The sequence below is a fragment of the Mustela putorius genome, unplaced genomic scaffold (assembly GCF_011764305.1).
Source record: "Mustela putorius furo isolate JIRA1106 unplaced genomic scaffold, ASM1176430v1.1 tig00000874_pilon_pilon_pilon, whole genome shotgun sequence".
Taxonomy (NCBI): domain Eukaryota; kingdom Metazoa; phylum Chordata; class Mammalia; order Carnivora; family Mustelidae; genus Mustela; species Mustela putorius.
Window position 1 is genome coordinate 3,981,035 of NW_025421505.1, and position 22,861 is coordinate 4,003,895.

Genomic DNA, 22,861 nt, shown 5'->3' on the forward strand with positions numbered 1-22,861 from the left:
TTAATATGTTGACTACATAAAAATACAAACAAAGTTTCCTTGGCAAAGAGCATTAAGGAAATTCAAAAAGCAAAAAAACAAAAAATGAAAACAAAAACAAAACAAAACAAAAACAACAACAAGGAAAACCTAGGAAAACATTTTTTGCATTTCAATGACAGATAAGGAACTAATTCTCTTAAAAAGCTCTAAAAAAGTTAAGGGCGAAAAAGACCAAATATAGATAGAAAAAGATGCAAAATACAAGAGCAGAAAGTTGTAGGAAAAAAGCATTGCATATATATGTATACACTTTCTTAAACTATGAAAGGATGCTTAATTTCATGCATAGTAAGAGAAACTCATGTTAAAACGATATCCATAGTATTTCTTACCAAATTAACAAAAATAAAAAAGAAACTTGACAATCCACTATGTGGTAAGGCTGAGGGGGTGGGGGCCAATATCATCTCGTATATTGCAGGGGGAATAGAACATGATGACAACAAAACAAAAGAGAGTAAATCACCTAGGAAAGAGAAAATAGGAAAATAAACAATCCTCAGAGTGTACCCTAAAACTGGACCTCAGTACCGTAGGTCAAGGCATGCATAAAGTTTTGTCTGTTTTTTAAATTCAGCCTCATACAACACAGCAAAGTGCCTAAGAGACCAACTGAACACAGTACAGCACCCCATGCCGGGGAATAATGGGCCACTGTATAGAAGAACGATAAAGATCCTCAGAACCAATATGGGGTGGTTTTGAGGTTATACTAAGAGAAAAAGGCAAGCTGTTAGAGCATAGAGATTGAATGCTACATTTGTGTAAGAAAGATAGGACTGTTTGATACATATATTTTGAGAAAGTGGTATGTCAGATCACTGGGAACAGATGAGATGAGGGGACTGGATAGCTGTGTGTGTGTGTGCGCGCGCGCACGTGCGCCCCTATTTTTGCAAACAGAAACACAGAAAGGAAATAACTAGAAGATGGGTAGGAATGGGTGATAGGGATATGGAAGGGAATGAGCCTTCTCTGAGTATTCTTCCACATATAATCTAAGATTTTGAATTACATGAATATTTTACATTCTCAAAAGTGTAAATTTAAGGGGCACCTGGGTGGCTCAGTTGGTTATGCCTTCAGCTCAGGTCATGATCTTGGGGTCCTGAGATAGAGCCCCTGTTGGGCTCCCTGCCCAGCAGGGAGCCTACTTCTCCCTCTCCTCCCTGCTTGCCCTCACTCTTGCTATCTGTTTTGCTCTCTCTGTCTCTCCCTCTCAAATAAATAAGTAAAATCTCTTAAAAAAAAAAAAAAGTACATTTAATCAAAAGGATGAAAAACAGTTATCTCTAAAACTGAAGATAGCTATAAATAAAATAATCCAATTGTATAGCAAATTAGTATAGTTCTATAGGAAGTAATTGATTTTGATATATTAGAACCTATATTCTGAATGATGTTCTAAGAAATAAAGAGAACTCCTAAGAAAGTTTGAGCCTTCACTACTGGATTTGTTATTAGTAACACTAGTATTTTTATTTTAGAATTATTTTGTACATATATTAATGAAGTAAGAAAACAGAATTGCCACTATGAGTAAAAAGAAATACCCACATGGAATCAGAGAAAATGAGGAAGAACCCTAGAACAATAGATTAAATCGAAGTAATCCCACTGCTAGGACTATAATTGAAGGAAATAACCACAAAGAAGGAAAACGATAAATGAAGACAGGTACTTGCTTCAGGGTTCCTTACAACAACAAACATAAAAGGGGAATTGTGTGGCTATTCTACAGTAAATAGATGGTAAGTAGTTAATATAATTTCAAATCAATGAATTATTACTCTGCCAAAAACTGATAAATATGAAAAATATTTAACATCCCGGGCTGTGCTTCAGATATGTGAACTTTAATATGTCAAGTATGCAAATACACAGATGAACACTGATCTTTTGGGAGATAAACACATGGCTGGGATTCTCTTTCATATATTTGCAGTTATTCAAGCTCTAAGGCGATTTATTTCGTCTCCAATTTTTTCAAGAACAGTTTTTGTAGTAGCTTCAGATATTGCCAACATTAATGACAGAATACCTTCCATCACTCTCTCCACCTTGTTCTTAAATGGTTCCTTGTGCAAGTTCCCATTTTTGGTGACCTAGTCTTTATTAAGGCAATAATTCAAGACTGGCCCCCCACATAATTGGTTTCCTCTTCTCAGTCACACAGTCAAAAGGATTTATTTCGAGCCAAAGATGCATAATTCTAGTGTTCCAATGTAGTGTTAGAATTAATGGTGTGTGAAATTTTTGCCACATGCACCTAATACCAATTAATGCTATTAAAGCAATATGTTTTGTCAGGAAAATAAATATTTTGAATGGGATTGGCTTCACCCAGTCCAGATTTCTGCCCTTGAAAGAACAATACTACACCTTAATTGTGGCAAAAATGCCATCAAGGTAGTCAGATGATACTCCTGAACTTGTTTCCTTCTACCTCTGCAACTGGATGGTTTTAGATACATGATTTATTGTCTGACATCTTGTTGCCAGAGAAACTAGTTCAGCTCACAAAGACAAGGCACGATTCAGCTCCATATATTAATTTTCTTTTACAAACTTCATGGTTTCTCAATTCATCGTGAATTAAGCATGAATATTGGTAAATTGAAAGCAGAACATTTAAGGACATGATTAAAAGAAGCTTGGTGAATTTCTAGTTACTTGGAATATTTCTAAGAATTTACTTAAAGAATGTGAAAAATATAACCCTGTGAAGTATCAGGGGGAAAATACTGACGGAGCAGAGAATCGATCTATGATGACATTTTTGTAATTTACACACTAGAACAATAGTTTTTGGACAACATGAGGGCTCTAGTCACACTTCTACAGTATTTCAAATGCTCCACAGTATCCTTCAAGTAAATTATTTGACTTATGATTTATCAACTGGAACCATGAAATTTTGAGCAGCTAGCCATAAAATGAAACATTGAGTCCAGTTGGTGTTATTTATACAATTGATTCGATATTCTTTCCAAAGGTTTTATCAACCACTACTTCATGTAAAATATCTATTTTTATTTCAGACATTCTAAGATCGATTCTTTTTTAATATTATGCACTAATTTATTTGAAGCATTGACATTAAAACTGTGTAAACATAAAATTTCATTTGCATTATTCAGCTATTCTGCATTCCTCGCCGTATGAGTGGGACAGAACTAATATAAGATCTTAAATTAATTTTATTTAGATTTTCATCTGGTATTTCCTTATACAAGTAAAAATATGTAGATAATGCCTTTTAATAATCTTTAATCTTCAAACAAAATTGCATGATTGGAATTGACTATTACAGAGTCCCCCCAAAAGAAAACAAATCTCTCTCACTAACCTCTATTTTCAACAGTAAAGATTTACCTATGGCAAAAGTAATCGAGTCAATAGTTAATTTCCCAGATCATCTGCATGTGTCGCAACACATAAAACTTCTTTTTTAACTCTTATTAAATTCACACTCAGGTACCATAAGAATGAAAGTGAATGTAATTTATATACAGCTACCAAATGACTTATATATTTAACTTCAAGTAAAGACAGTTAAATTTAATTTTTAATTAACATTTGTAAAAAGAAAAATTATGTTTGGCAAGTAATTTTTAAGCTGATATTACAAATCCTAGTAAGGAAAAGCTTAATGTAAAATTTAAACATTATCTTGGTATTTTTGAAATGTGAATGATGAGCAAAGCTCTTTTTTTAAAAATGATGTTCAAGATCTCACTGAAAGTCAAAACTGAGCCAGAGAGTGAGATGCCTACATAAGAGAAAAAATGATGACTATGGCTGATGCTGCAATGTGTCTAATTTGTCAAATAATGACCCCCAACTGCAAGTCTATTAAAGGTATGAATTCATGACTTCTAGTTTCAGAAATAACGAGAGCTACCATGCACAGAGCCAAGACTATGAAACATATTATGGCCTTTTATTGTCACAAAAACCCTAAGAAATAGTATTCTGAACTTCATTTTATGGATGAGGCAATCAAGATATGAAGAAGTGAAATGATTGACTGTGGCAACACAGATAACTTTCGTAGAACCTCTTAACCACTGCTGTCCCTGCCATGTGAGGAGACAGAGCTAAAAACTTCACTTCCAAGGTAGTAAGTCAACTCATGGGAACACTGCTCTACAGAGAACAAGGGAGACGCTATGGCATTTGAAAATTATTGCTCTCCAAGTAACTTCCAGCCACCTTTAATTTAACCTCAACTCGAGCTAAATCTCAACTCAGGATTCTTCCAAGAGAGCCAAGTGGCATCAATGTTATGCAAGTGCAAACAGGCAAAGCCATAGGAAATGGGTCTCCTGAAAGAATTATCCATGGACCTGGAATTCGACCTTAGCGGTGCACCAGGCACTGAGTCGGTCTGAATACCAAACTATGTTCCAGCTACTGTTGAAGCAAATTAAATTCTTGTGTTTTGAATGATATATTGGCAATGCAGATGGCTTTCTGTCAAAGTCAAGGTATAAATTAAGAAGAAAAGACAAAGATTAACAATAATATAGTTTAAAATTAGTAACAATTCACAATGGAGCACAAGATAAAATTTAGCCATATATTATCAAGGAATCTTTACGGAAAGAAAGACCTTTCTGGTTTAGCTCATCCAAGAACTTGATCTTTGAACAACTTTAATAAGGTATCTGCACTATTGTGGGAATAAGCATCACTTTTAAGCTTGTGTTCCAGTCCCAGTATGGAGTGTGATAGACTTCATGAGAACCGACTATGGAGACATTTACCAAAGAGTCAGCAGGACATTAACCCTGTGAGATGCTTGTCAAAGAGGCCCACTGTCAAGGAAAAAAAAAGAATGGAAAATGGCCCTAATCCATGACCAGCACATCAGTTTCTGAGACATTCCATAATAAACAAACAAACAAAAAGAAAAAAAAAAACTAGCATCTTCCAAACATATTTGAATGGACAACACTTTCATCTCATAACACCTATTAATATTCCAGGAATTCACGTGGAGAAATGCTGAGTTACTGTTTTAAAAAAAAAAAAAAAAAGTATTCTCTGTCCCTGAGAGAGAATAAAGTGACTCTTCACAGGGTTACCCCCACTTATGGTTAACAGTGATCAGCAAATTCTTCCAGTGCCATTAGGTCCTAACCCAAAATCCTGGAAACAAATGAAAATGTCAAGAAACATCTGGATGATGAAGTACCAAAAGGTACGGAGAATATGTCTTGGTGAGTGAAACTGAAAGGTGAATTCTGATTTATTAGAACCCATGATCCTGTTTCTCAGCTAAAGACTAACAAATATTCTGCTTAATTTGGTTACTCCATTACCTCAAATATTCATTTCAGCAGTCGTGGAAAATTTCATTTCTGTCATTAACAAAGATGGGTAGGGGCGCCTGGGTGGCTCAGTGGGTTAAGCCGCTGCCTTCGGCTCAGGTCATGATCTCAGCGTCCTAGGATCGAGTCCCGCATCGGGCTCTCTGCTCAGCAGGGAGCCTGCTTGCCTCTCTCTCTCTCTCTCTCTCTCTCTGCCTGCCTCTCTGTCTACTTGTAATCTCTCTCTGTCAAATAAATAAATAAAATCTTAAAAAAAAAAAAACAAAGATGGGTAAAGTAGCAAATATTTTACTACATTTTATTGCTACTTTTTAGGTAAGATCAACACTATTTCTTCAGGTACTTGAAATTTCACACTTTTAGACTGCTACGAATGTTGTGTTCACATTCTTTCATTCCTGAACATACTTAGTTTGTGTCAGGTATCACATCCAAAGTCTGCCACGTAGGATTTCACGTTTTTATGGTAAATGGAATAAATGTAAGAATTTTCAGCCATTTCCAATTCGAAGATGACAAAAACAAAATTCTCAGAAGAAATTAACACATACCCTTAAGCTCCTTCCACTCTACTGAGCTGTCTCACAAATTAGTATCACGGTATCACACTTTATGGCTGGGAAAGCCATTTCAGGTATGTATGTTTCTTAATTGTGTCAATAACTCCATAAATATTAACTTCCCTTCCCCAGAACTTTTCTCCTCTTACATCGTGTTTCAAATTGCATTCTAGTTTTTTCCACTGTTGGATCAGTTGTCAAATTGTGTGCCAACTTACTTTAGAGCCTGATCTCAAAAAGAAAACAATTTAAGTTATATAAATCCTTAATTATCTATCAGACTGGCAGAGCACTAAAAAGAAATTGAACAGTGAACCAAAGGCAGATAGTTAAGCACCCATGATTGAGCTCCCAAAGTGTCCAACACTAAGATTTGGGTCTAGTTACAAACCATAATCCAGCTCATGAGACATCTCTATCCAGAGGAATTACCACTGCACAGAGAAACTAAGAAACCTTCCCAGGATCTCTCAGTTAATACTTGCACTGGGGTTTGAATCTGGATCCCTTTGACCTCAATCCTTATTCTTCCATTTCAAAATACCATTTCAGATTTTGCTGCCATGGCTTCATAAGGCAGAGAAAAATGTCAACATGTCCTTAACTGAAAGAAAATTGCTCTAAAATTATTCTGATGGTTGGGAAAATCTATTTAACTGTTTGCAAATTCAGATATTTTTAAAAAAAAGAACAGTAAGTCAGTGCAGTGGATTGCTGATAGCCCTCTGTGGGCAGGTGTTTGGCTGCAAAGATAAATATGCTTCAACTTCATTTTTGTATAGTTAATATATAAAAAATGGATTTTCATGGGTGGGTATAAATAACAGAACTATAAAGTATAAATCTCTCACTCTGAAGCAATCTCTAGTAGAGCATGGAATTTCACTGTAAATAGGTAACCCTATCTTGCTTTAGCTACCACCAGGTATCACATGAGCATCAGTGATACATTTTATTTACTTACTAAAATTCATTCGTGGTGATGGTTAAAATGTATGTGACGTATGCAACAGATGTGAAAGTTGTATTAAGTGTTTTACGTGCATTTTATCACTAAGTCCTTGCAGCCACCAGATAAGCTAAACATGGAGATTACTTCCATAAATTCAGGTGGAGAAATGAAGTCTCAGAGATGCAGAAGAACTTGCTGAGTTACAGCTAGTTATTGGCTTTGAGTCCAGGCCATCTGACCTCAGGGCTTGTGCACTTAATGACTACACTTTATTAAGCATTTACAATGCATAAGGACACCTGTTGGGTGCTCTGGTGTATGAAAAAATGAGCACAAATGTGTTGGTAATAAGACAAAGCAACATATTCTGAAATAAAGGCACTTTTCACAAGCCATAAAGCCTATTTCTGATATGACTTTCACTACCCATTTTATCTACTTTGACAATCTTAGGATTATAAAAAAAAATCTATTTATATTAGATTGCTTTTGAAGTAATCCTACAGCACCACTCCCTATAAAGAAGGAAATCATAAACTTGGTTTTATAATGTAATAAGGAAATAGTATCATAAACTGAACTGTGTTTCCACAAAATTCCTGTGTTGAAGTTCTAATCTCCAGGACTTCAGAATGTGACTGTATTTGGGGGTTAAGGTCTTTAAAGAGGTAATTAAGTTAAAATGAAGCTGCGAGGAGGGGCCCTAATCCAATAGAAGACCATGTGAGGACAAAGAACGAAGACTGCTATCCAGAAGCCAAGATGGCGGATCGCAGAAGAAAATAACCTTGCTGTTACCTTGATCCATTCTAGCCTCCAGAACTGGGAGGAAATATATTTCTGTTATTTTAAGCGACCTAGTCTGTGATACTTTGTTATGGCAGTGGGAGGAGATTAATACAAATACCACAATGCACTTTATCTTAAGAAACCAAATCAAGTTCAAGGGAAACTGTACCAAAAACCAGTCTTTTTGACAAGCAAGTATTGTAGGAACATTCTCAATACCTTACTGCACAAAATCCCTATTTTTTTTTAAAGATTATTTATTTATTTATTTGACAGATAGAGATCACAAATAGGCAGAGAGGCAGGTAGAGAGAGAGGAAGGGAAGCAGGCTCCCCGCTGAGCAGAGAGCCTGATGTGGGGCTGGTCAGGACCCTGGGATCATGACCTGAGCTGAAGGCAGAGGCTTTAACCCACCGAGCCACCCAGGTGCCCCCAAATCCCTACTTTTAAAAAAAGAAACTATTCATTTAAACTCGTGCTTTTTCCTAGGAGTAACGGTTCTCAAAACCGCTGAACACAGGAATCTCTGGGGAACTCTAAAGAAAACATTGGTGCTAGAGTCCCACACCAGACATTTTAATTTAATTAATCTGGGTGTGGCCTGCACATCAAGATCTTAAAAGCTCCCCAAGTCCTTCTCAGATCTCTACATTAGAACCCAAGATTAAAAACCCTTTAGAGGGTGGTCCATGATGCAGAATTAATTTATGAAATAAATATCAGATATATCCACAAGATGGCGTATCATTGCATGTATAAGAACTAAAATTGAGAAAGGCTTTTGACATGTAACTCTATACCATTACATGTAGAAAAAATTGGGTTTAGATTTAGATTCAAATTATATCAGATAGGAGCAATGGCAAAATGGTTCTGAAAAGACTAGCGGTTTAGATAACTCATGTTACTAATCTTGTCTTCAACAAGGGGTCGACTCTGGGCCAAGTGAGAATGCCCACGGCTGCCATGCCCTTGGCCTGCTATTACCTCTGGGCAGAACTGTGGTCCCCCATTCCCTCTCCAGAACCTTTTGGGGACCTTTTGAACTCTTTGGCAGTAGAGTACTAAGACAGACACTTGCCATCATAAAAAAAATATAAAAGCTTTATTCAGCCACACACATGTTCTGTTAGCTATACTTCACAGATGGATATGCATATACACTGAGTTATGTCGGCATTGCTCAAATGCTCAAATTCAATTCTTCCTAAGAGACATACTCTTCTCAAATGTGGGAATTTACACCAACATCCCAAAAAAGACTTAGCCTCTCTGGATTACTTGAAAAAAAAAAGTAAAAAGCTTTTAACCATTAGAAGATATTCTATACTTAAATGGTCACTTTTAAAATTTTCCCTTGTGCACTACTGAATGGCCATGAGGATGAGGGAAAGATGGAAAGATAGAAGAGTTTTAAATGCAAACAGTTACCTACTGAGGGAGATAATCAGCATCGCGATGTTTCCTTACTCCCCACCGCATCCTGATATTTCTGCTACCAAATCTCCAAGTAGTTATATAAAGGTTTTTGTTTCCAAGGAAACCAAACCACTGACATCTATGGAATTTAATGAACATAAGAAAGGAACCATGCCATATAATTTACATCTGGAGATAAATGTGACTAGCTGTCAAAACCATTACACAGAGATAATTCTGTGAAATTTTAAGCTCTATTTTTCTCCATTTAGTAAAGATGTAAATAAATACTTTTATGGAAATAGGATGACAACAAACTAACAAAAACTCTTGCCACATGTCAGGTAAATTAAGAAATAGGTGGAACCAAGAACACTGGCCAAAGGTAGAGCTCCTCGGCGACTAGGAGAGAGGGAGAGGATCCTTTATTTTGCTGGGTAAAGGGTTTTCTTCTTCCCTCAACTTCAAATGTCTGCATCACATTTTCATGACTGTGGCTTCACACAATGGTGGAATCTGTACAAAGTCAGGGAAATAGCTTATAATCAGCAAAGGGGGACAATAAATAAAGCACTCATTTCAACTCCCGGCCTCATGGATGATTCATTGAAACCACTGTTGTAGAACATCCAAATAACAGCTCATTATGAGATTTATACATTGGCATCCAGCTCCTATGATGAGCTATTTGGGATCTGACAACCCTTAAATAAATAGCCGATGTTAGATATTAGCAGGAAATGCTACGAATATAGGGGGGGGGGAATCAAAGCATATATAAAATGGTATCTTCAATAAAATTGAAAGTATACAAAGAGGTGAGGGGAAAAAACGAGAAGGAAATCCCATCATTTTACCTAGATGACTACGCTTTCCTTCTTGAAATACTTTTTTAGATATCCAAAAAATACTCTCTACTGATTCTTCTTCCTCCTCACTTGTTATTCCTTCTGTCTTTTCCTTTTTTTTTTTTTTTAATCGTGGTAAGATAGGCATGACACCAAATTTACCATCTTAATGATTTTCAAGTGTATAGGTTACTGAACTTAGGCAATATTCATTACTGTGTTATGCGCCATCAAGCACCATTCAACTGCAGAACTTTTTAATTTTCTTAAACTGAAACTCTGTACCCATTAAATGATAACTTCCCATTCTCTTCTTCTCCTCTCTTTGGACTCCCTGGAAACTGCCATTCTACTTTCTGGTTCTACGGATTTGCCTACTCTAGTTACCTCGTACAGGTGGAATCCTACAATATGTGTCCTTTTGTGTCTGGCCTATTTCATGTATAGTCTTCAAAGCTTATCCATGTTAGAGCCTATGGCAGAAGTTAGAATTTCATTCCTTTTTATGGTTGAATAATTATCCATTGTGTGTGTGTATCATATTTTGTATATCCATTCACCCAGCAATGGACATATGAGTTGTCTCCACCTTTTGGCTGTTGTGAATAATGCCACTGTGAACACTGGTGTACAAATAACTGTGTGACGCCCCTACTTTCAATTCCCTTGGGTATATACCATTCTCCTTCTCCTTCCTGGCCCTTTTTCATCTTTCGAAGTTTAAATGCTGGAGGCCCCAGGCTTAGGGATCAGTCCTTTTTCTTCTATACCTACATCCCTTAAGAGACCTCACTTAGCTTTGGGATTTAAATATTCACTTAACAACTCCGTGGCCAACCTTGCCTCTGAACACCAGTATATCCAAATATGCGATCATCAGACAGAAGTCGAAGAGATCCTTTAAACCTTAAATATCCAAAAAAACCAAACTCTGAGTTTTTCTGATTAAATGTGCTTCTTCCTTCCCAACGTAGGCCATGGCACCTCAAGTCTTCCACTTTCCCAGACCAAAACTCTAAGCTTTATTCCTCTAAGCTCTACACCTCTCAGTCAAAGTCATTATCAACACTGCTCCAAATATTTGCAATAGTCATTTGGTTGGTGTCCCTTCTTCATTTCTTTTTCTTCCTTTCTTTCCTATAGACCACGCTCCAGGCAGTGAGTGGCCAGTGATGTTTTTGTTTTTGTTTTATTTTTTTAAAGATTTTATTTACTTATTTTTTTTTAAGATTATTTATTTATTTATTTGACAGAGAGAGATCACAAGTAGGCAGAGAGGCAGGAAGAGAGAGGAGAGGAGGAAGCAGGCTCCCTGCTGAGCAGAGAGCAGAATGCGGAACTCGATCCCAGGACCCTGAGATCATGACCCGAGCCGAAGGCAGCGGCTTAACCCACTGAGCCACCCAGGCGCCCCTTTATTTACTTATTTGACAGACAGAGATCACAAGTAGGCAGAGAGGTAGGCAGAAAGAGAGGAAGGGAAGCAGGCTCCCTGCTTCGCACAGAGCCCGATGCAGCGCTCCATCCCAGGACCCTGGGATCATGACCTGAGCCCAAGGCAGAGGCTTTAACCCACTGAGCCACCTAGACATCCCTCAGTGATGTTTTTAAAAGCAAAATCAGGGGCACCTGGGTGGCTCAGTGGGTTAAGCCTGTGCCTTAAGTTCAGGTCATGATCTCAGGGTCCTGGGATCGAGCCCCAAATCGGGCTCTCTGCTCAGCAAGGAGCCTGCTCCCCTCTCCCTCTCTCTCTGCCTGCCTCTCTGCCTACTTGTGATCGCTATTATCAAATAAATAAAATCTTAAAAAAAAATAAAAATAAAAAACCCTCAGATCTTACCACTACTCTACTAAGAACTTTTAGATCCCTTCTTCAGTCTTACAGAAGAAAAAAAGCAAGGTCATTAGCATGGTTTACAAGGCCAGAATACGGCCCCTGGCCACTTCTCAGACTTTATCATCCTTTCTGTCTTGTACTCTACTGTAACCAACTGGTTTCCTCGATACTCCTCAAATATACCAAGCATGTTCCCACTTCAATTTTTTTTTAAGATTTTTATTTATTTATTTGACAGACAGAGATCACAAGTAGACAGAGAGGCAGGCAGAGAGAGAGGAAGGGAAGCAGGCTCCCCACTGAGCAGAGAGCCTGATGTGGGGCTCAGTCCTAGGACCCTGGGATCATGACTTGAGCTGAAGGCAGAAGCCTTAACCCACCAAGCCACCCAGGCACCCCCATGTTCCCACTTCAGAGCCTCTGCTCTTGCTCTGGCTTCTGCCTGGAATGCTGCTCCTTTTCTTAATTAATGTCTCTGTTCATATCACTTCATCATGTCAAGAGGACTTACTCCATTATGTCTCTGGAAAGCAGTAAGTATTCCACCACTCGTGGTCAATGGTCTCCACCAGTCATGGTCTCTGTCTTGCTTTCGGTGTCCCCAGTGAGATTTATTTGTTACCTGTTTCTCCCACCACTGAGATGCTGGCGTCTGCACATAGGGCTAGGCATTGTGGCGTACACTGCTTTACAAATCCACATTTAATGATGTTAAAAGCCATCATTTTTATTTAGGGCTTAGGAAAACAAAAGCTGGTCAATTTTTTAAAAAATTTCATTTTACTTTAATATATCTTACATGATTCCAGTGATACTAACCATAACACAGAATTACCGTAATCCAGGTATATACAAGGAACCTATATTCCACTTAACATCACACATCTGAAATAGGCTGCCCTTTATCAATAGAATGAATTGGTTAATTGTCAGCCAAGTCCGTGAAGCAGTTTTCTTTGGATGACACATAGTATGAAAGTAAGACTACAGAAATATTTTTCAGTATGTAATAACGGGAACGTCAGCAACCGTTTCCATGTTGGAAACCTGGGACAGCCTCTGTAATCACAGGGCCTCTATAGAGTCCAAAGCATTCTTACAATTGGTTTCAAGAAGCCCAGTGCAAAATTCCACATAAATCTTTCTTCCCTTCTTTTATTTTTGTTTGCATTGCCCCTTACCTTGGTTAGAATGTGACCTGACTTTTCACTAAGGTCACCTGATTTTCTACAACCAAGGAAAGAAGTTTTATTTAGGTCATGAAAACTTTTCAACATTAATTTTATAATCTGTAAGATGGCATGCCTTGGCTGAATTAACTTCCCCTTTTTTTAAAAAAAATATATTTATTTATTTACTTGATAAAGAGAGCATGCTTTGGTGGAGGGGCAGAAGCACAGAATCTCCAGGACCAGGAGACGCCCTGCAGAACACAGAACCCAACGCAGGGCAGGAGTCTAAGATCATGCATGACCTGTGTGGAAACCCAGAGTCAGATGCTTAACCAACTGATCCAGAAGCTGGTGCCCCAGCTTCACATTTTAAAAGTTGGAATCAAGGGTTAACCCAACTTACACAACTAAAATCCTACGGGTCCTCCCCACCCCATTTCATAGATGAGTAAGTAGAGGCACCCACAGAAGGGTGTTACTGGAAGAGCTGACATCCAAACCCACAACTTGATCTACTTTTCAGTACACTTATAGATGGAATACACCCTAAGAATCCCAAAGATAAACTATGTATCCCAAAGAAACTATATTTTCAGCAGCATTTTTTGCAGCCCTTCTAATGTGGTCCATAGTAAAAAAACAAACAAACAAACAAAACACTTCGGGTTGTGATCCAGAACAGACATTCACAGGCACAAAAGATGTTTCACCAAACAATGTCCTCTGTGCAAGATGCTGATTTTTTTTTTCATTCTAGTCCAATCTATTTCATTTTATTAATGTTGTACATAAGCCACGAAATTGATCTGCTGTGAGAGGAACCACCACTAACAGATCAGAAACCACAGTGATAAAGCCTCTTTTTAAAAGTAAAGCTCATGTTGAAATGAAGATCCAGAAAATATGTGTCCCTAGCACGTGCAAGGTGCACATCCCATAGCACTTGACCTCTAGATGCACTTTATAAGGCTCAGCGGGAGGCAGAGAGAGAGCAAAGAAGGAAACACAAACACCTTTAAGATTTCAAAGGATAAGGTTTCTTTTTTTTTCCTCTTTTACCTTTCTACATGTGGATAAAAATCTTTCCATTTCTCCTCAGTGAGAAATTTTGAAACTGATAACTAGAACAAAGGCTGCATTATGGAAAAGCCAATCTGGAATTACATATACTGTGTTGGGAGTCGACATTTAAAATTCATTAACGGGGCAACACATAGAAGCTTTTCCATTTCTTATAACTGTTATTTCCAATCACAGCAGGCAGAGAAAACAGTTCATCTTCAGCTAGATCATGAATTTTTATGTAATGAGATACTGTGAAAAACAAAAATAATAGTAATAATATTCACGGGGTGCCTGAGTATTTCGATAAATAATATCTGCTCCGCACATGTTCTTCCTTCCTTTATGGTCTATAAAGCCCCCAGAATGTCTTCCACTCAATCTGTCTCCATGTTACGTTGTCTACCCATGCTTCTCTCACTCCCTACTGGTTACCTTGACACTTTTAAATCTTATGCTGTCAGTCCTGCTGCTTTTCTTCTAGCCAACACAATGGTCTCCTCTTATTTATCCCCCAACTCCCCACCCACCCCCACCGCCCCCTGAGCCATTGGCCTCCTTTTACAAGGTGGTTGTATTCCGGAAGCTGGTCTCTCTTCTGATTCCCCTATTGAACTGCTGTTATTCGGGGAAGCCTGAAGCTTCCAATGATGGCAAGCAGACAAGGGCCACCAAGGGGATACTGAGGACGGAAGAGGATGAGAATGGAAGAGGAATCGCTTTCAGCACCTTGGAACCCAGACTGGCAAGAGAAAGAAATACCTATTCCCTGGTGACAGCTTTTGCTCAGCTGCCTGAGACATCGCCTGAATCCCACACTTGGCTGGAATTTTCAATGCATTCAGATCATTTTTAATAATTTTTGTATTTATCCAGTTGGTGCTGGGGTGTTCTTTTGCAACTGAACGGCTTTTAAACTGATAGCAATATCCCCTTCTCTCCTGTGGATCAACCCACAGAGCCCCTTTTGGCCAAGCCCCTCCCCCAGCTCTCTTTACAACATAAACTTCTCCACATTAAGCGAAATGAAAACTGACTTCCTGCAAATCTGATTGAAATTTTTAATAATAATAAATACAAACATAACAGTGATAACACCAATAACAGTGGCTAATATTTATCAAGTGCTTATTAAATAGCAGTGATAAGTTAAGGCAGGGGAGCTCAAATTTTGCCGCAAATCTCCTTTTCAAAAGCCCTTTTCAAAAATCCACACTACACTTACACCAGAATCTCTAGGGTTAGGAAATAGGCATCACTGTTTTTTAAAGCTCTCCATGTGATTCCACAAGCAGTCAAATTTGAGAACACCTCTGCTAAAGATATGCTAATGAATTTTCATTCAGTCCTTCTGGTAATGATATGAACTGCTCATTCATCATCATCATCATCATCATCATCATCATTATTACTATCATTGATATTGTTGTCACTATTATGATCACCATGTGGCCCAGGGGGATGCCTGAGTTTCAGGAAGCTCACGCAGGTACGAAACAACAGAACCCAGTTTTAAAATATTAAAGTCGCCCAACGTTCTTGAACACCAGCAAGGAGCGGAAGGCAAAAAAAAGGCAAGAACATGGATAATCCTCAGAGAAAGCAATCTTCAGTGAAAAAAAAAAAAAAAAAAAAAAAAAAAAAAGAAGTGAAAGCCCGAATATTCTGAGTGCCCACGTCCATCCTTAAGAGAAGTATTTTAGGATCTAATGGTGGCTTATCAGCTGAGCACAGAACAGACCCTAGTTCTGTTCATTTAGCGTCATTCAATAGACATGTATTCAACCGCATCCATAAAGGAAACATCGAACTGATAAGCAGGCTGAGTGCTGCAATGAGAGAGGGAAACCCCACAGCGGACTAGGCCTTCTGATTCCTGCAGACAAAGGGGGTCTGATTAGAGCGTAGGCAGGTGTCTTTAGCTAATCCTGATCATGAAATTTCACGTTAGGCCAATACACTTGCATTAAAACGCAAACTTTTTAACTATGTTATCAGTAAAGTTCCTGGAACTAACAAGCTTCCATGAAACTTGGCTGGAACACTTTTGGGGAAAGAAGAAAGAATTTCCTTCCTACACTAAAAACTGAACAATTCTGAATCACCAACGAAGCATTAATAATGACAAGCTTGCTACAAAATTAAAAGACCAAACAACTGTAATACTATTATATTACTAAGAGGTGAAAGCAAATAACAAGCTGTTTGCTTACACATGAAAACACTTACAAAAACCTTTGTGAAGGTAATTCTGATTTTTCTTTTTCTTTTTTGGTTTTTTTTCATTTTCCACATTTTCCTATAGATGAGCTTAACTTCTACAGCAGTATGCAGGATTTAGGTGTTTTTCCATTGCAAAATTTGCCAGCCACTATTGCACGATAACGTTTCTGAAGAACAATCACTCCAGGTGATTTTTTTTTTTTTTAACTCTCTGCCTCTCCACAGCAACAGATCATTTTTTATGTCAAGGAAAAGTATTTTGACTTTTAAAGAATAAAACAAAAGTTACAGGCAGATACTCACATAGAAAATCGCTAGTTTTATATCAATTATGATAAGAGGCAGGAGTTCCTGAATGGCACCTGTACTTCCCTATTTGACAATATTATCTTTGCTAGAAAGGAAGTATTTAGAGTACTAAGATTTAAATTCAATAAAGAGTAGTTTCTTACTTTCATGGCAAGTCAACACACTCCGTTACTAGACTCCACCAGAGAATCTAAGTTAAAAACAATGAATGTATGTTCTTCCTTCAACATTCTTAAACAATCTTCCAAAAATAAATAAACTGCAAGCCTGCTTTGAATATGTCTGTAGTAAGTTTTTCAAGCAAAAACAAATGGATGGGCCACACAACTGATCTGATCCCAAAGTTCTGCAGATCTTTGCTAGAGATATTTATCGAAGGATTCGAGCCCCTTTCCGCCAAGGCCCTCCCCCAGCTCTCTTTAAAACATAAACTTCTCCACATTAAGCGAAGTAAAAACTGACTTCCTGCAAATCTGATTGAAATTTTTAATAATAATAAATACAAAAACAACAGTGAAAACACCAATAACAGAGGCTAATATTATATTACATTAAATATTATATTATTTAATATTAATTAATTAATAAACAGCCTTTGGCTTCGTGAACATAGTGATGGCTGTTGCAAAATATTGGAAGTATGTGATCTTACTCATGTCTAAAATTTAGTTCACGTATGCATAAGAAGCTCAGGGAAGTTTTCGAGCAACTTCAAGCACATTTTAACAATTGGGAATTACCCAGCAACTCTGGCATCGTAATATATTTTTCAAACAAAACTAAAATTAGAGCACAGACGGCAAACCCCTATGTCCAACTGCCTATATATTTACTCCCTGGTACCTTCTTTTAACGAAAGTGGGAATGTTCAGGGCATAGAGGCTTCTGGAAGGACTGGCTGTTTTATTGTGTTTTACAACGTTGACAACAGAGAAACTTCTAGTTGGGGCAATTAATTGATGCCATGACACAGTAAATAATCAAAAGAGCATCTGGAGCGTGCACAACACTCCGCTTCCTACCTTGGGAGCTTTGGCATGCTTCCCACATCTGGCATCCTTGACAAGGCTGAGATCTAACAGCTCCGTCTCCTGGAAGGCAAAAATATGAAACTGTTAAGCATCCACACAGATCTCTTTTCTTTGTTTTATATCATTGACATCACTTTTCAAAAAAAATAATGGTATCTTGAGACCTGCCTGATAGGATATTTTTCCCTCTCACATTGTTTACCAAAGGAATCGGAACGGAAACAAGATAGCTAACTGCTAACTGTTCAGTTTACTGTATGTTCTAAGACATTTTAAAGTATAATGGGCATGGTTAGGGGGGCTCCAGTCTATACTATGAGCTATTCCTAAGTCATGATGAACTAGGACCTCCTGTGCCGAATTGAAAAATAATCCTGAGAGTCAGTCCTGGTATGAGGATATGTGAGTGGCATGGGGTATTGGGGATGATGGGTGGAAGGAGAGGCTCCCATCAACTCACTCTCTACCAAGGGAAAGAGATAAATCTGCCTCACCTACCTGCCCCCTCCCCAGCCTTTGGCACACCATACATCCTAATCTTTTCATTTATTCATTATATATTACTGAACACCTATGAAATGCAAGTTAGTCTAGGATACAAGATACATATATATGATAGCTCCTCTGGATGGACTTGCCATCAAACAGGGGAGTAAAGAAATGTATATGCATAAGACATGGGACAGTGTGTACATGACAACTTTATTTATTTTATTTTGTTTTTATTTATTTGACAGAGGAAGAGACAGCAAGAGAGGGAACACAGCAGAGGCAGCGGAAAAGGAAGAAGGGGGCTTCCTGCCAAGCAGGGAGCTCGATCCCAGGACACTGGGATCAGGACCTGAGGTGAAGGCAGACATTTAATGGCTGAGCCACCCAGGCTCCCCTCATGGCAACTGTAAAGTTAACTGCTATGGGGGTCAACAGAGAAAAGAAATTTGTTCCCCCAGGGTCCCAAAGAAAAGTTCATGGAATGTTATTGACCATGAAGAAGAAGAGCTGGAAGGCATAACAATGGCAAGTAACCAGATAAAAAAAGGACCAGAGTTTTGGGCAGAAAATTGAGGTATTCACAGCCTTTAGATGCTTAGAGATGGAGAACATTATAAGGAGGAGGAAAGGGATAGAGGGGCATCCAGGAAGAAGGAACAGCTCAGGGATGATGTAATGGCACTACGGGAGGGGATTCTCATGGGTAACATTCAATGCACAGAGCATATGAAGAAAAGTCAAGGGAGATGATGCCAGAAAGGGTTACAGGCAAAAGGATGGAGACCTTGAGAGTCCATCTTAGACACCGAGCCATGAGATTTGTGACACCCACATCACTGCGTGATTCGGAAGACACTACACCAGCTAGATGGAACTGTACGGCAATGAACAATCATCTTAAGGTGACTCCAGCCATCCGTCCCACCCATGCGGACAATGAGACAGCTGCATGCAGACATCCAATCCCTTCCTCCCTGTAGGAGGCATTCATCATCACTCAGCTACTCAGACTCTCTGAACAGGAGTGGATGTAATTTCTTTTAAGTCTTAATGTCCCCAAGTACTTGTAGATGGGGTTCCCAAACAATTCCTTCAAACAGCTGCCACCAATTTGAAATATTCAGTGCAAAATTGTCTGATTCTTTTCTTGCACCTAAGGTCGATCTCATGATTACAGTTTAACAGTCATGGAGGAGGTGGCGTCTGTCCACTGGGATGCAAAACCACACAGCAGGTCCAAGAGAACACCTGGATCCTGCAAAGGCAGGTCAAGAATCAGTGCCTTGTATTCTTTTGCTAGCCACGGCCATCTAATTCTGCTTTTCCCCCATTTTAGTGGAAACCTTACCTGATTCCTTGCCATGGGTGACTCTGGAAACCCTCCCAGACTCTGAGGTGTGACAGGTAGCCACACAGCAAAGATCTTGCAGGACAGAATAACTTGTTCCATAGTTCCCAGGCCATTCCAGCCACAATCCTGAAGGTCACCTCACAAGTGTTGGAAAACATCAATACAGGGCTCAATGCTTTACTTAGGCAAAGGCGCAGTAAAGTCCTCAGACTTGAGGAGATGAAACATCTGGTCTGGATTTCTTATCTCCATAGCAAGACAATTAAAACTTGTGTTGGAAGGAGAGAAACAGGAAGAGAACCAGACTTAAAGGAGTTTCATCCAGAAGACCAGAACCAGGTGGACATTTGAGAGACAGGAGACCAAATAAAGGTAGAGGTAATGGGGAAAAAGATGACAGCCATAATATGGAGGTAGGATTGCCTAAAGCGAAGAGAGGAGTCATGAATAGCCCTACGGTTTCCATATTCCAAATTGGGACTTGGAAGTTTGGGCAAAATGATGATGCATTTGGAGATGCTGGTTTGAGAGGCTTATCCAAGTGGAAATGCCAGTCATCAATTCCCTGGAATATTATTTATCAAATGCTGCAATGTGTCAAGTACAAGGTTGGTACTGAGGAATGACACCAACAATACAGAAAACAGACACCTGTTTTAAGCAGCTCCTGCACAAAACCAATTATACTCTAAAGGAGACATTTCAAAGTACATTGAAGACATGGGCTATGACATCTTTTCAGCTAATACCAGGATGAGAAACAGTTTGCCAGCCTTACATTTCTGTGGTTTTGGAGGGGGAGGAGGGTTACAGGAAGAGGAAACAACAAGTGCAAATGCACAGAGTCAGGAATGGTGTGCAAGAAACTGCAAGTCCCTTGAGATACACAACAAGGGGGAATGGAGAGTTGTCACAAACACTTCTGGACACGGTAGGCACTACATGTGTGCCCTCTTTATAAATATCCATAAACATTGATACATATGTGTGGTATACTTTTCCATATATGTTGCATGGTGCTTTCCATATATGCAGAATAGAAATCCCACATACATACATAACACGTGCACCTAATTTTATAGCCACATTTTTTTTTAAGATTTATTTATTTATTTGACAGAGAGAGAGATCACAAGTAGGCAGAGAGGCAGGCAGAGAGAGAGGAAGGGAAGCAGGCTCCCTGCTGAGCAGAGAGCCCGATGTGGGACTCGATCCCAGGACCCTGAGATCATGACCCGAGCCGAAGGCAGTGGCTTAACCCACTGAGCCACCCAGGCGCCCCTAGCCACATTTTCTATTCAAGCAAATTCCTCCCACTGGTGCAAACAAGAGACTTAAACTTTACAAATTGAGTTCACAAAGAACTAGATCTTAGCAGGCGTCATTATACAGACTTTTACATTACAGATAATGAACACTGTTTTCTACTCTCAGCTCACGAGGAAACGTTCATTCCCCAAGTCACAGAGGGGTACTTCATGCTGGCTGCCCTGGGGATTCATTCTGAGACCGCAGTGACTAAGAAACTTCTCTCGCCTATGTGTAAAATTGTGAGTGCAGGAAAGCCACCACAGGGCTCTATCAACATGGGTAATGTGCCATTGGAAAGACCCAGGTGGAAGAGCTGTCCATGGACTCACTGGAGTAGAAAGCAATGATTAAAATAGTGTCTCCCTCTTCTATTAGCATGCAATAGCCTCCCCTCTGGGGTTTAACAACAGCCTATTCTGTCTCCTCCACTAAACAGAAAATGTGGAACCCAATGCACAGGACCACAAAAATGTTGTTTGTGTCACTAAAACTTTTTCTAGGTTAATTTTCTCAAGCTAATAGTTGGAACAACTCACTCTCATTATTAGAAAGCAGTGAAATGGTCCCTTTCTCAGTTCATTTAAGAGATACTCATTTCCATCTTTATGGAATTCACTATTCCTTTACTCAGTTCTTGAAGAGAGGGAGGTCACCTGATGTTTAAGGAGAAAACCTGGGTTTGGGGAAGAGCCCTAAAATTAACTGGTCATGCATTCAACCAATCACAGTCCCATAACCAAGTATTAACTGTGTCATCTATAAAATGAGTACGTTAATACTTTTCTATGTCTGAGGCTCTCAAACCTTAGCCTGCATTAGAGTCACCTGGAAAACTTGTTAAAACACAGACAGGCTGGATGCCATCCATCCATTTCTGGTTCAGCAGGACTGGGGTGGGCGTGAGAATCAGCATTTCTCACAAGCTCCCAGGTGATGTGGATGCTGCTGGTCCATAGACCACACTTGGACAAGCACTGATATACACTCATCTTGCGGTTGTTATTATAAGGCTTTTGGGGTGAATTAGGATTGATAAAATTATGCATTACTTATATGTTATAATATGTTCTAGGAAGAATCTACAACTGTCTTTTCTTTATACAGGGAAATGTCAAATAAAAATATTTTACCTACTGAATGCAGAAGTGTGCCTAGCAGTGAATAATCTAGGCTTCAGTTCAGTTTAATGGAAGAAAAACTACTGAAGGACAGATGGCGTCAACACCTTTTCTTATTTTTCTTAGCATTAAACTTTACCCTATACAAGCAAATGTCTCTATTCACAAATTGAAGCAATCACTGGCATCGATTTATGTTTGCTTAAAATGTTATATTATATAAGCTTTATTTTACACTTAATCACATCAGAGACATCTTTGGAAAAGCAAAAGAAGGCAACTGGTTCTCTCTCACCTCTAAACCCACCCCACAGTGGAAAGGCGGTTGGAGTGTCCAGAGGCCTGTGGGCTACCTTGACCAGTAAGAGAAGAATGAACTAATAGAACCTTTTCATTTCCAAGGCACACAATGGTCCCCTGCAAAGCTTGGAGACCACACTTCTAGGTCCCCTCCCCCATGTATCCACTGAAGTGTTGACAGATGTGCCTTCTCCCTTTGTCAGTATGGATGAAAGCGAATTAACAGTAATCAAGGATTTATTTTTGATATTTTGAATGAGTAATGAGAAAAGCTAAGGGAAGACCAAATTATCTCTGATGTTTACTACTCAGCAGAAAGATTTCAATCCATCAGCCACAAACCCACTGTGAGGTAGATGAGCCATGAAATGCACTGCAAACTCAGGAAAGAATACAATTTAAAAACCAACTCTTTTCCAGAATACCAATTTCTGTGCATTGTCAACAAATTCCATTAGTCATCCAATATAATAACGTACTTTAAGTTCACACAATATATAATCAGAGCAGCAATTACAGTCACAAACATTTCACGGGGAAGATATTAACGACTGTGTGTGGGGGGGTGATTATGGACAACTCAACATGCGGTATATTCATTAAGTTGTTCAACCTCTATTTACCAAAAGTATAAGACATTAATATATTTTATTAACTGTCAAACCTCCCTAAAATGTCCAATGTTAAAGAAAAAAAAACTATTTTAGA

The 22,861-nt window shown here is 38.8% G+C and overlaps 1 protein-coding gene across 3 annotated transcripts in view; it reads right to left on the reverse strand.

The window, feature by feature from the left end:
- The window catches only part of PLCB1 (phospholipase C beta 1), a 676,011-nt gene that overhangs the window by 435,943 nt on the left and 217,207 nt on the right, over positions 1–22,861 (reverse strand). For all 3 annotated transcript variants that reach the window (XM_045086010.1, XM_045086011.1, XM_045086012.1), the window contains exon 3: positions 17,573–17,641. In XM_045086010.1, the coding sequence (XP_044941945.1) occupies positions 17,573–17,641 (69 nt within the window). The remainder of the gene's footprint in view (positions 1–17,572; positions 17,642–22,861) is intronic.